General features: G+C 45.9%; 1 protein-coding gene across 2 annotated transcripts in view; it reads left to right on the top strand.

Moving 5' to 3' along the window:
* LOC134205821 (glutamate receptor ionotropic, kainate 2) overlaps positions 1-15196 on the top strand; it is an 872584-nt gene that overhangs the window by 528406 nt on the left and 328982 nt on the right. For both annotated transcript variants that reach the window (XM_062681433.1, XM_062681435.1), the window contains exon 4: positions 7624-7713. In XM_062681433.1, the coding sequence (XP_062537417.1) occupies positions 7624-7713 (90 nt within the window). The remainder of the gene's footprint in view (positions 1-7623; positions 7714-15196) is intronic.

Below are 15196 nucleotides of genomic sequence, written 5' to 3'. Positions count from 1 at the left end.
CCTATCGAACATATGTGTCGAGCATGTGTAACGACGGCATAAGGCCGGGATTTGCCCGTGTGAAACAGCATTGCAATTCATTCCAAGATATTTCCCAGTCATTATCCTTTCTCGCCACGAACTTATCATCACGCGCGCTCGCCCACATTGCTCTGCGCTGTCGCTGAAAGAATGTGCACGAGGCAACCGATAAGGACATGAGATTTTTCCCTCCCCTTTCGTTGTAGGATTTTCCCAAGAAGCTGGGAATCTTCGCAGTCCGGGAGCGAAAAAAAAAAAAATAGCTGGAAGTGTGTAAAAAATTCATATCCCCTTATCTTAATTTTCCAACAATTTATCTTTATTAAAAGCAATTCTGAACGCTTCATAAAATATACGGTGCAGTTGCTTTTGAGGGGGATCTGGAGTTCACGACAAGACTATCCCCAACCGACGAGGTGCAGCCCCATTAGGGGGCTGTGTGAAAATTCCAGCTGTTAAGGATTTCTATCCGAAGGCTACGGGAGCGGTTTTCTGGTTGCAAAGATTTTCTTCGCCGTGCATTGTTTGCAAAGCCACAAAAGGATGTAAGAAGAAAAAATCCACTCCGAACCGAAAGCATACCGAGCGGTTCACGTCGAGTTACCTACTCTACCGCTCTATATACCACTTGAGTGCACTGAATGTGGCTGGCAAGTGGCGGCTGTTGAATATGAAGAAGCTACTTTCGAATGGATTCAGCATTAGACGGGAGATGAGAGTTTAGTGGGCCATAATGGACGGTCGCCGCGGTACGATCTATTGAAGATTAATGGATGGCCCTTAATGAAGAATTATGGGTAAAATGAGATGTGCGATGAGGAATAAGTTACTAGTTCTTGAAGATGAACTTCAAGCTTCTGAGGGGTAATTTTGCAGCTATTTGTTATAAAAAGAAAGCATTATTTTTGTCAGAAAGTGAAATACACAGATTTTTCTTATTACGAATGTTTCAAGCATCTCTCTATTATTTTTGTTTCCTTCAATCACAACTTCTTGATTGACATCAGCATTTAACGAGGTTATAAAATGGAAATAGTTTCCGGTAGATAGTCTTAAAAATGCCTATATTATTTAATTTGCTTCGCCTGACCTAACTGGGCCAATAATGAAAGAAAAGGATGCTGCACTTTGCTCGTCGTTACTTTTACTGGCAACATAGCCCTCGTTTGCTTGTTGCAGACTTTTGCCAAAGACATAAAAAGTACAATCACTACAGGGTAAATAAAAATTCTCTTTGTCGTAATCATCAACGTCATTCATCGTTGCTGGTCCGTCAGGCAGGGCATAAGAAACAAACTGAACCTTCATACCGAGCGGGTGAAGCGGAAAAAGTCGAGCCGGCAATGTTGGATTTGTTTCATAATCATTGTACCATTCCTTGACTGGAGATATAAAATGTTGGATACATTACGCCACTGAAAAACGATTCCCTCAAGGCGATGGATAGTGGACGGAATCTGTACATTGTGCTCGTAAGAGAAGTGAATTGCAAGACTGGATTTGCTTTTACTACCGTTAACGAGTTCACGTGCCGGCGAGTTCGAGATTTGGTTGAAGATTTGGAAAGGATTTCCGCGAATAAACATATGGAAGAGAGAGCTTTAAATCAGAATGGTGCATTTTGTTCTTATTGGAGTGGAATATAGCATAAAGCTTTCGGATAAATTTATTACATGTTCCTAAAATAACTACTCTTTGAAGATATGACTCAAAAAGTCATATTTTTTAATAAGGAATATATTAAATATCAAAAACGTCACAGGAGGTAACGATTTCAAAAATGCTCAATTTCGTTTATATTGTTTTGTCTTAGGCCGGAGTGGCCCCTGCAGTACGTAAGAGTTCATCTCCGTTCAGCTCGTCACCAGCCACGCACCTTGCTCGCTGTGTAGGATTGTACCTTCTTGTGCCCGTTAGATCACCAGCGGGAACCATTTTTACCGGATTATTGTCCTACATACTGGCTACGTGTCCCGCTCACCGCAGTCGCCCGATTTTCGCGGTGTTAACGATGGACTGTTTTCCCAACAGCCGGTGCAACTCGTGGCTTTTTCGCCTCCTCCATTTACCATCGGACAGGTCTTATGTCCATAGATGGATAATTTTGGTGGGCTTCTGATTCTGTCCATTAATTACGAAAGTAAGACCATCGACATTCAGAGAGCGAAGCTGCTTCATATTTTCAACCTGTTGATCGCTCCTTAACCCTGACCGGTGAGTACTGCGAATGCAGGCACAAGTTGCGTTATGCATTCGCTATCTGGAAGGTACATCCACCTTCAGGTCTTCCACGACGATCTCCTCGAGCATGAAATGGTTTGGGTTAATCATGTAGGTGATAAGACGGATATTTATTATGTCCGCCGTTCTGGAGAAACTTCCGGAAGAATTCCTGAAGGAACTTCCGGAAGAATTCCTGGAGGAATTTCCGGAAGAATTCCTGTAATTCCCTTCCGGAGGAATTCCTGGAGGAACTTCCGGAGGAATTCCTGGAGGAACTTCCGGAGGAATTCCTGGAGGAACTTCCGGAGGAATTCCTGGAGGAACTTCCGGAAGAATTCCTGGAGGAACTTCTGGAGGAATTCCTGGAGGAACTTCTGGAGGAATTCCTGGAGGAACTTCCGGACGAATTCCTGGAGGAACTTACGGAGGAATTCCTGGAGGAACTTACGGAGGAATTCCTGGAGGAACTTACGGAGGAATTCCTGGAGGAACTTACGGATGAATTCCTGGAGGAACTTCCGGAGGAATTCCTGGAGGAACTTCCGGAGGAATTCCTGGAGGAACTTCCGGAGGAATTCCTGGAGGAACTTCCGGAGGAATTTCTGGAGGAAGTTTCGGAGGAATTCCTGGAGAAACTTCCGTAAGAATTCGTGGAGGAACTTCCGGAGGAATTCCTGGAGGAACTTCCGGAGGAATTCCTGGAGGAACTTCCGGAGGAATTCCTGGAGGAACTTCCGGAGGAATTCCTGGAGGAACTTCCGGAGGAATTCCTGGAGGAACTTCCGGAGGAATTCCTGGAGGAACTTCCGGAGGAATTCCTGGAGGAACTTCCGGAGGAATTCCTGGAGGAACTTCCGGAGGAATTCCTGGAGGAACTTCCGGAGGAATTCCTGGAGGAACTTCCGGAGGAATTCCTGGAGGAACTTCCGGAGGAATTCCTGGAGGAACTTCCGGAGGAATTCCTGGAGGAACTTCCGGAGGAACTTCGGGAGGAATTCCTGGAGGAACTTCCGGAGGAATTCCTGGAGGAACTTCCGGAGGAATTCCTGGAGGAACTTCCGGAGGAATTCCTGGAGGAACTTCCGGAGGAATTCCTGGAGGAACTTCCGGAGGAATTCCTGGAGGAACTTCCGGAGGAATTCCTGGAGGAACTTCTGGAGGAATTCCTGGAGGTACTTCCGGAGGAATTCCTGGAGGAACTTCAGAGGAATTCCTGGAGGAACTTCCGGAGGAATTCCTGGAGGAACTTCCGGAGGAATTCCTGGAGGAACTTCCGGAGGAATTCCTGGAGGAACTTCCGGAGGAACTTCAGGAGGAATTCCTGGAGGAACTTCCGGAGGAATTCCTGGAGGAACTTCCGGAGGAATTCCTGGAGGAACTTCCGGAGGAATTCCTGGAGGAACTTCCGGAGGAATTCCTGGAGGAACTTCCGGAGGAATTCCTGGGGGAACTTCCGGAGGAATTCTTGGAGGAACTTCCGGAGGAATTCCTGGAGGAACTTCCGGAGGAATTCCTGGAGGAACTTCCGGAGGAATTCCTGGAGGAACTTACTGAGGAATTCCTGGAGGAACTTCCGGAGGAATTCCTGGAGGAACTTCCGGAGGAATTCCTGGAGGAACTTACGGAGGAATTCCTGGAGGAACTTCCGGAGGAATTCCTGGAGGAACTTCCGGAGGAATTCCTGGAGGAACTTCCGGAGGAATTCCTGGAGGAACTTCCGGAGGAATTCCTGGAGGAACTTCCGGAGGAATTCCTGGAGGAACTTCCGGAGGAATTCCTGGAGGAACTTCCGGAGGAATTCCTGGAGGAACTTCCGGAGGAATTCCTGGAGGAACTTCCGGAGGAATTCCTGGAGGAACTTCCGGAGGAATTCCTGGAGGAACTTCCGGAGGAATTCCTGGAGGAACTTCCGGAGGAATTCCTGGAGGAACTTCCGGAGGAATTCCTGGAGGAACTTCCGGAGGAATTCCTGGAGGAACTTCCGGAGGAATTCCTGGAGGAACTTCCGGAGGAATTCCTGGAGGAACTTCCTGAGGAATTCCTGGAGGAACTTCCGGAGGAATTCCTGGAGGAACTTCCGGAGGAATTCCTGGAGAAACTTCCGGAGGAATTCCTGGAGGAACTTCCGGAGGAATTCCTGGAGGAACTTCCGGAGGAATTTCTGGAGGAACTTCCGGAGGAATTTCTGGAGGAACTTCCGGAGGAATTCCTGGAGGAACTTCGGAGGAACTCCTGGAGGAACTTCCGGAGGAATTCCTGGAGGAACTTCCGGAGGAATTCCTGGAGGAACTTCCGGAGGAATTCCTGGAGGAACTTCCGGAGGAATTCCTGGAGGAACTTCCGGAGGAATTCCTGGAGGAACTTCCGGAGGAATTCCTGGAGGAACTTCCGGAGGAATTCCTGGAGGAACTTCCGGAGGAATTCCTGGAGGAACTTCCGGAGGAATTCCTGGAGGAACTTCCGGAGGAATTCCTGGAGGAACTTCCGGAGGAATTCCTGGAGGAACTTCCGGAGGAATTCCTGGAGGGACTTCCGGAGGAATTCCTGGAGGAACTTCCGGAGGAATTCCTGGAGGAACTTCGGAGGAATTCCTGGAGGAACTTCGGAGGAATTCCTGGAGGAACTTCCGGAGGAATTCCTGGAGGAACTTCCGGAGGAATTCCTGGAGGAACTTCCGGAGGAATTCCTGGAGGAACTTCCGGAGGAATTCCTGGAGGAACTTCCGGAGGAATTCCTGGAGGAACTTCCGGAGGAATTCCTGGAGGAACTTCCGGAGGAATTCCTGGAGGAACTTCCGGAGGAATTCCTGGAGGAACTTCCGGAGGAATTCCTGGAGGAACTTCCGGAGGAATTCCTGGAGGAACTTCCGGAGGAATTCCTGGAGGAACTTCCGGAGGAATTCCTGGAGGAACTTACGGAGGAATTCCTGGAGGAACTTCCGGAGGAATTCCTGGATGGTACATTCCTGGAGGAACTTCCGGAGGAATTCCTGGAGGAACTTCCGGAGGAATTCCTGGAGGAACTTCCGGAGGAATTCCTGGAGGAACTTCCGGAGGAATTCCTGGAGGAACTTCCGGAGGAATTCCTGGAGGAACTTCCGGAGGAATTCCTGGAGGAACTTCCGGAGGAATTCCTGGAGGAACTTCCGGAGGAATTCCTGGAGGAACTTCGGAGGAATTCCTGGAGGAACTTCCGGAGGAATTCCTGGAGGAACTTCGGAGGAATTCCTGGAGGAACTTCGGAGGAATTCCTGGAGGAACTTCCGGAGGAATTCCTGGAGGAACTTCCGGAGGAATTCCTGGAGGAACTTCCGGAGGAATTCCTGGAGGAACTTCCGGAGGAATTCCTGGAGGAACTTCGGAGGAATTCCTGGAGGAACTTCCGGAGGAATTCCTGGAGGAACTTCGGAGGAATTCCTGGAGGAACTTCGGAGGAATTCCTGGAGGAACTTCCGGAGGAATTCCTGGAGGAACTTCCGGAGGAGTTCCTGGAGGAACTTCCGGAGGAATTCCTGGAGGAACTTCGGAGGAATTCCTGGAGGAACTTCCGGAGGAATTCCTGGAGGAACTTCCGGAGGAATTCCTGGAGGAACTTCCGGAGGAATTCCTGGAGGAACTTCCGGAGGAATTCCTGGAGGAACTTCCAGAGGAATTCCTGGAGGAACTTCCGGAGGAATTCCTGGAGGAACTTCCGGAGGAATTCCTGGAGGAACTTCCGGAGGAATTCCTGAAGGAACTTCCGGAGGAATTCCTGAAGGAACTTCCGGAGGAATTCCTGGAGGAACTTCCGGAAGAATTCCTGGAGGAACTTCCGGAGGAATTCCTGGAGTAATTTCCGGAGGAACTCCTTGAGGAGCTTCTGGAAGAAATCCTGGAGAAACTTCCGAAGGAATTCCAGGAGGAACTTCCGATGGAATTCCAGGAGGAACTTCCGAAAGAAATTCCAGGAGGAACTTTCAATGGAATTCCTTTAGGAACTTCCGAAGGAATTACAGGTGGAACTTCCGGAAAAATTCCTGAAGGTGCTTCCGGAGGCATTCCTGGAGGAATTTCCGGAGGAACCCCTGAAGGGACTTCAGGAGGAAGTCCTGGAGGAACTTCCGGAGGAATTCCTGGAGGAACTTTCGGAGGAATTCCAGGAGGAACTTTCGAAGGAATTCCAGGAGGAACTTCCCAAGGAGTTCCAGGGGAAACTTCCGAAGGAATTCCAGGAGGAACTTCCGAAGGAATTCCAGGAGGAACTTCCGAAGGAATTCCAGGAGGAACTTCCGAAGGAATTCCAGGAGGAACTTCCAAAGGAATTCCAGGAGGAACTTCCGAAGGAATTCCAGGAGGAACTTCCGAAGGAATTCCAGGAGGAACTTCCGATGTACTTCCAGGAGGAACTTCCCAAGGAATTCCAGGAGGAACTTCCGAAGGAATTCCAGGAGGAACTTCCGAAGGAATTCTAGGCGGAACTTCTAAAGGAATTCCAGGAGGAACTACCGACGGAATTTCAAGAGGAACTTCCGGAGGAATTCCAGGAGGCACTTCCGGAGGAATTCCAGGAGGGACTGTATCAATAAGAGCAAACACTATTCAGCATGCAGTAACACGATTGTTGTTATAGGTCTTATCGATTCCACAGTAATGGAATATAAATTGAGGTCCTCCTTGGCCCTGCGCTAAGACGCGCGGCTACAAAGCAAGACCATGCTGATGGTGGCTGGGTTCGATTCCCGGTGCCGGTCTAGGCAATTTTCGGATTGGAAACTGTCTAGACTTCCCTGGGCATAAAAGTATTATCGTGTTAGCCTCATCATATACGAATGCAAAAATGGTAACCTGGCTTAGAAACCTCGCAGTTAATAACTGTGGAAGTGCTTAATGAACACTAAGCAGTGAGGCGGCTCTGTCCCAGTGTGGGGATGTAATGCCAATTAGAAGAAGAAGAAGGAATATAAATTGAGCAAATATTGCTTTACCTATCCGGAATATATTTCCAACGCTTTGATGAAACAATGACCCTCTCGAACTTGCAATTTTGTTCTTCCCGAGGTCCAAAACGTTGTTTGAAAGTCTCATTTTAATCACCGTTGTTTGAAGTACCGATGGATGGTGATTTGTTTGCAGCTGGCACTTACCGTTAGTGGATATACCTTGCTGCCTCGGTTTATGCAATCAATCGAAAGCCTTTCTTTGTTATGCACAACTAAAGCCACCTGTCGATATTATTATTCAGTTGACAGGTTTCATTTTCTCCTTCGGCACCAACAAAGCAAACAAATTCTAGTCTGGAAAAACTGCATAGCTATTCGCTGTTCGAAAGATTCTCCCCCACTACTTCACAGCAAGGCACACAATGACTAAACATTTTTTCTCAATTTCTATCCTTTTACAGATTCCACACCTGGAAACACGATGGGACTATCGACTACGGCGGGAAAGTTGTCTGGTGAACTTGTATCCCCATCCCAGCACGCTATCGAAGGTGAGTTGATTATTACAATCACGCGATGGTGTCGTCGAGGACGATGATGACGGCCATGTAGTTTGCATACACAATGGGTGGTCCAAGCGAGGAGCTTATCATGATGGAACAAGTGGGGGTAGCGAAAAGCTCACCAGAGCGAGCATAGAAAAGAAAAAACTAGCCAATTTACATGAGAGCTTGTCATCGAAGGAAAAATGGTTTATCATAACTAAGATGAACATTGAATACATGTTTTTCTCTGCGCCAAGTCTATCATCTTATCTAGAACTGCAAACTACAATAGGGTCGATTCTAGTGTATTGGTATAGTACTATAGTATGGAAGAAAATATATTGACTGAGGAAGGGTTCTTTTTAGAAGACAATCAAGCGGTGTTTATCGGGACGAACCGAAGGGATGTATCCCTCTTGCAATAGTGTAAGCCTGTTAGCGCCTACGAGAATGTGCGAATTACTGAATGTCAATGGTAATTCTTAAATACAATTGTGATGATGCGAATACCGATAAAAACTATCATTTAGAGTTTCCTGTAAATCAATTCAAAGAATGACTACAGAATGAAACCCAACCCATAAACCACGATCAAGTATCGAGTAACTATTTCTCTGGTCTCTAAATATAAACTCCATCAAGAAGTCTTTCTTGTTAAATCTAACTTCGTGCAGCATCATTTCAATATTGCAAAACTTCTACTTCTTAATCGATAGAGAGCAACCATATTTTCTCTCTCCGTGTTACAGAACTGGGCCAAAGTAAAGCAATATCGTCTTGCACTCAAATTCTTCAAACTACCTATCTCGGCTTTACAAACAGTTCAAGACAACAGCATGTTTTCCACCTAAGCCCCCCATCACTCGACTTATCCTTCCCCGATACTAAACCGCAAAAGCATAACGTGGAAGACAAAATTGCCGGGTGTCTAATGAAGCTGTTGGGACACTTTTGCCTCCAGCAAACTTAGTCAAACGACGATGCTCCGCATCAGCGTTCAGCTGGAAAACAATGCCCTAGATTCCTTACCCTGCTTTTATCGTTCCCTATACGGCTCCCCCCGTCGCAAGGCTAGAAACTCACCGGACCCACCCGGAAGAAAGCCAACTAACCGAGAAATATATGAACAAATAGATATGAAGTAGCATCCTCTTCCTCTGCGGGTTTCTAATACTTTTGTCCAGCCCGGGTTGGCTTTCACCGCAAAACATCCGACCGAGAATGCCCGGCAATAAGGGATGGTGCGGAATGTGAGACGGGAGGTAAAACTATAAATTCAATTATAGATATCCTCTCGGCAATATAATCTATGACTTTCGATAGCGGTTTGCTGGGTTGTTGGCTTTTGTGCGCTATTTCGACGAGTTGAGAATTTCCTCTGCAGTGCACAGTGATCGAATGATGTGCAATTGCTCATCATATACACATTCTTGGAATTTCGAACAGATTAATTTGATTTCTCGGGCTTGACCTTGATGGTCGTACAATTCGTAGTAACTACTCCTTGATTTATCAGAACAATAAACACTGCACCAGGATCCAGTAATTGAACTTGGATTTGAATTAGCTTAATAGCTTTTGAAATGTACTCAGATCGAGAGCTCTGGGCATAGAAGAATCAACAATGGTGGCCAGCTACGGTCATATATGTGATAACTGTCGCTACTAGTTTTCACAAGAAATGATTTTTGTTGGTTGGTCAGGGCAATGGTAAGTTACCATTGGTAACGCAGTAGTTGGAAGAAATTAATTAATCAAGCGGAATTCGTGTTTTCCGTGAAGGACATAAAATGTAAATTGTATATAGGAAAAGTCTAAAAAAAGCCCAGGTACATTATTCATATTAGTTCTAACTCATTTTAAAAACTCCATTGAAACGGAATTTTGCAAGCAAATCGGTGGAGTGCAATTGCCAAGAAAGTTTTTTTATTACTTACTAGTCGACCCGGAAGACTGCATAGTAGGCGAAAAAGCGCGTTGTGAACTGCCTTTGCGAAATTCCCATACGAATCTTTGTTTTAGTTATTCATAATTTACTCGACCTTATTCGTGATTTTTGCTTAAGGAAATATCATATAAACCCGTCGGAAACGATAACCATCATACCTGCTGAAGGAATGAAGAAAATCTATCTAGGCGTTTCCGAGTTATGCGGATACGAACACAGACCATTCAATTTTTATTATATAGACTTACTTACTTAAAGGTTCTGTACACCCCAAGTGGTGCAAAGGGCCGACTTGAGAGATCTCCATCTTGAGCGATGTCCAGCTATCGCTTTAACCTGTTGCCGGGTTAGATTTCGGAAGACTTCTTTTATTTCTTTATTAAGGTTGCGCCGCCATGAGCCCCAGGGTCTGCCTCTGCTGCGATGTCCCGCTTGTTTCCGATGGACTTCGTTATTTGAGATCCAGTTGTGAGGGCACCATCAGGCACGAATTATGTACCGCAGGAATCTGTTGATAAACACCTGCCGCTGTTGAGTTTGCTCCACTGATACACACCATGTTTTGCTAGCATACAGCAGCAAAGATTTCCCGTGAGAAAAAAAGTCGGATTATGGTGCATTCACTCATCTGCCCGTTTTTTGACGTAGGACTAAGTCTGTCTTTCCTATATTGGCTTGGCGATTGTGAAAATCGGAGACCATGAAAATATGATTCACCAAGCACAGACATCAAAATCAAGCAGCGGAGTGGACACAGCAGCACGAAGGCGTTGGTAGGATGTTCAATGGAAAACCATCGCATTGATGGTGGTCGTCCCGTAGATCATTCAACCTCAACGAACTAGTATTTTATGTGAAGAAAGCGTTAATTACAAACTGTCCACAACTGTTGCGCACGTACCCCTCCTCGTATTGCTGCAAGCTACTTCGGCCATACCTCCAATATTACGCACGTCCAGGAGAGCCAACTTAGTCACCGACCGTACACAAATTCCTGCTGGGGTTCTCACATCTGCACTTCTTACTCGTTTGTCTTTTCCGGGGTGCACTCTAACTACGACTTCTCGATTCCAGCTATTTCTCACCTTTTCGTTTACGAGGTGAACCGGCCCAGGGCCGAACCACTTCGTCAGTTTTGAAATAGCGGGTACATATTCCTTGATCCACCTCTTCCAGAATGTATCCCGCATTACCTTAACATGATTCCAATTTGAACGCAACACCGATTCTTCGTCCTGTGGTGCTACTGCTGGTTGGCATACCCCGTTGGAACAAAGAAGCAGAAAGTGATTTGGGGTCAGCGCCTCATCCTCTGCAGCTTCCAACGGTAGGTACGTGAGGAGGCGTGTGTTCACCATAGACTCAACTTCAGCTAATGTAGTGTGCAGTGTATCTTAATCGGCATAGGGAGGGCTTAGCTTCCACTGTGTAACTGCATTAGTAAATGACGTTGATAGTTCAACGTTCAGTCGACAAATTTGTTCTCTGAGCTCTTTCCTTGCTCCTTGGAAATTCGTTCCTTGATCCAAGTATATTTCCAACGGAGCACCACGACGAGCTATAAATCTTCGGACAGACATCTTGCATGATTCTGTGGAAAGAGTGAATGCCACCCCCAATGCCTGTTGGTTTGATTTCAGCAACAAGTATTCGCTAGGAAACGCTTCACGCTGGACCGAGCGGAGTATGGTCCATTCTGCTTCCACCAAAAACCCTTGTCAGTCGCCGGAAGCGCGGCTCGTACGGTGGCGTTTTGGGAGACGCGCGTCATCGCCACGGCTGCTTGATGACGACTGACGAAACTGTTCTGCTCTGAGGCATTCCTCCAACGTACCTCGATAAATGGCAACCGAACAGCAACGATCATTGGATACACCATGCGGACAAATGAACACAATGGACTCACGATGAGATGAACTGGCAAATGACAACAATAACGAATTAGGGATATCTAAAAATAGATTCTGTGTGGATTCTGTGCAGCAGAATACCACAGTAGATCACGGCACAGTAGCGGTTATAAACGCAGAGTGCCTACCGAATGGATATACGATCAAAAAACTATGGACGCTTCGACACCTGGTGGCAAATTGAATACAGCCATCTACCCAACTCCCCATTTGTCCATTTCTGCTGCCAGCTGATCAAGGTTTCCTGACGAAATAATGAGAAAAATTCATCGAAGGTGATTTGCCGATCGTAAATATCACCTTCCAGAGCGCCCACCATAGCCAAAGAGTCCGCTTTCTCATTGCCCGGGATTGACCCGTCTGTAAAAATGCTTCTCTCCTCGCTGACATGCCCGTATTTGCTGGCAAATAATGAAGGTATGACCTCCGCACGAAGAAAATCTAGTATTCCATGAACCTCCTGCTTCATGGACAGATCAAAAGTAACAGAGGAACGGTAAGAGTCTAAGAAGTTAGCACGATTGGTATCTACCGAAGAAGGGCTTACCTCCTGCGTCATATACCAGTGGTAAATTTTCATGAATCGAGATTAAGGGTTTTGTTCGAGCAGCTTCTCGAAGTTGTCAGTGACCAATGGATTGAGAACCTCACAACGGATGAGGAACCGGAGCGATAATTCCGCGAAACGATCTATCAGAGGCAGTACTCCCGCAAGTATTTCCAGACTCATCGTATGAGTCGAATTCATACAACCCAACGCGATACGGAGACAGCGGTACTGAATCCGTTGAAGTTTCAGCATGTGTATTTTGGCCGCGGACTGGAAGCAGAAACTACCGTATTCGAGAAACGGCAGAATGGTTGTTCGGTACAACGTGATAAGATCTTCGGGATACGCTCCCCACCATCGTTCGCATGAAGTTGATTCTTTTCTGGCATTTTTGTATCAGATACACAATGTGCTTCTCAAAGGTGCATTTCGAGTCAAACCAGACCCCGAGGTATTTAGAACACATGCTATATACGAGTGATTGCCTTACCCATCAGATGGAGCGGGAACTTGCCGGCTTATGTTTTTTTGAAAAGACAACCATCTCGGTTTTCTCCGGATAGAATGCAATACCCAGCTTTAAAGCCCAAGTAGACACATAGTCCAAAGTATCTTGTAACGGTCCTTACAGATCAACTGCGGTTGACCTCAAAACGGATACAACACAATTATCTGCAAGCTGTCTTAACGAGCAATTTGGCATGAGACATTCATCAATGTCTCTGACGTAAAAATTGTAAAGAAGGGGGCTTAAACATGAGCCCTGAGGGAGACCCATGTAGCTAATTCGTGAAGTTGCCGAGTCACCATGAGAAAAACTCATACGCTTCTCTGACAACAAATTGTACAAATAGTTGTTCAAAAGTGGTGAAAGTCCATCGACGCAAGACATCGACGCAAACTGAATCAAAAGGTCCCTTAATGTCCAAAAACACTGTGCACATTTGCTCTTTTTTAGCGAAAGTTAGTTGAATTTCTGAAGAAAGAAACGCGAGGCAGTCGTTCGTTCCCTTGCCCCTGCGGAAACCAAATTGTGTATCTGACAACAAATCATTCGATTCAACCCATTTGTCTAGCCGGAAGAGAATCATCTTCTCCAATAGCTTCCGCAGACAGGATAGCATCGCGATTGGACGGTATGAATTATAATCCGACGCGGGTTTTCCGGGCTTCTGGATGGCTATACCTTCACTTGCCTCCAATCATCCGGAACAATGATGCACTCCAGTAACTGATTGAACAAGCTCAATAAGCGCCTCTTCGCGACGTCACGGAGGTTTTGAGTAAGTTGAACATAATTCTATCCATCCCTGGAGAGGAATTGTTACATGAAAGGAGGGCAAGCGAGAATTCAATCATCGAAATGGGGCGATTCATCGCATCCCTGTCAGTAAAAGAATCACGTGACTCTTGCTTCACCGGTACCGAATCTGGGCAAACTTTCTTTGCGAAGTCGAGTATCCACCGCGACAAGCTTTCACGATCTTCGTTTACGGACGACGCGTTGCGCATTTTTCTCCCGACGGTCCACAGAGTTTTCATTGAGGTTTCGCGCGATAAGCCTTCATCAAAAGTGCGCCAATATCCACGTTTCTTCACTTTGACCAGTTTCTTGAACTGGATCTCGAGCGCGATGTACCGTTTGTAAAGAACGATCAAACCATGTTTCCAAATTCTTTAAACGCGGCGGATTTCTTACGATAAAGTTGTGTACACTCGACATCCCACCACGGACTGTGTGGTTTCCTACGAACCGAAGCTCCTGGCACTGGCCGGCGTTGTGCCTGAAGAGCGCTGTCAAGGATCAACTGGGATAGAAACTCGTACTCTTCTCGCGGGGGAAGTGCTTCTATCGACATTACGCCATCAATGGTGGCCTCCGCATATTTTCTCCAATCGATGTGCTTCGTGAGGTCATATAAGAGGTCGATAGAAACAAATTGATTACGTCCATTGGATATCGAGACTTCGATCGGCAAATGATCAATACCATGGGGATCTTGGACCACCTTCCAAATACAGTCCAATGATAATGAGCTCGAACAAATTAAAATATCTAGACGGCTATCTCTTGCTGGAAAACCACATATTAAAGTCGTCGCAGAGGTCGTATAGCATTGTTGAACGGTTGTCGTCGTACATTTCCCCCCAGCTTGTTCCGTGGGAGTTAAAATCTCCCAGGATCAACCGTGGCTAGGGCATAACCGAGCAGATGTGCGAGAGATCTCTACGAGATATCGCCGTGTTTGGAGAAAGATATATCGAGGCGATACTGAGGTTGTAACGACCCCTTGGTCGGCGCGTCGATAAATACGGTGTAGATACGGAACGATGTCATGCAGCTACAACCAACTCACGGACGAACGATTTGACAATCAGCTCTTTGGCACAAACACACATCGAAGGCAAGCTAAAACTGTTTGATGGTACATGCGAACGATTGTTTTGTTATTTAACGAGGAATTTTTATAAAACAAATTATTTTGCTAATAAGTATACTAGATATTATACAGCTAGCGTGTAGACTCAGGTTTGGTAAAATTGGATAGGGTAAGATAAATGAAAAGTGAATTTATGCCTAAAATTAATTTCCATAATGTTGAGATAGATCAACCAACCCACTGTAGACTGCATTAGAGGTCTGTTAGGTGCCGGTATATAAAAAGTCAGTTTTCTATATTCACGGTAAGCCGGATTTATCAAATCCATGAATTTCTAATAAAATATGTAATTGGCAGGCGAGGTCAGCTCGGAACTGGAAGCTAGCTACGATTCGTGGCTGTAGTGCGTTCTCACGTGTCATAATCCCCCAACTACGGTAAATCCAATTAGAATCCAGTCCTATAATCGAATTCTAATGCATTGCAATTGCAGGTTTGCAACCACAATAATAATTAGACAAACTAAGAAACAAAAAAAGGAATAAGAATACTAAACGTAAGTGAAAACAATTTATAACTGACACTTATCTAATGAACTATGTTATTTGCAGAAAGTTTTTAATATACGATCTATTAATAAACTTGGAATTTCTTATTCCTTGTTGGTGCATGCCAACAGAGGTCTTTTCCTCGAATAGTC

This window comes from Armigeres subalbatus, chromosome 1 (genome assembly GCF_024139115.2).
Source record: "Armigeres subalbatus isolate Guangzhou_Male chromosome 1, GZ_Asu_2, whole genome shotgun sequence".
Classification (NCBI taxonomy): domain Eukaryota; kingdom Metazoa; phylum Arthropoda; class Insecta; order Diptera; family Culicidae; genus Armigeres; species Armigeres subalbatus.
This window is presented reverse-complemented; position numbering and strand designations above follow the sequence as displayed.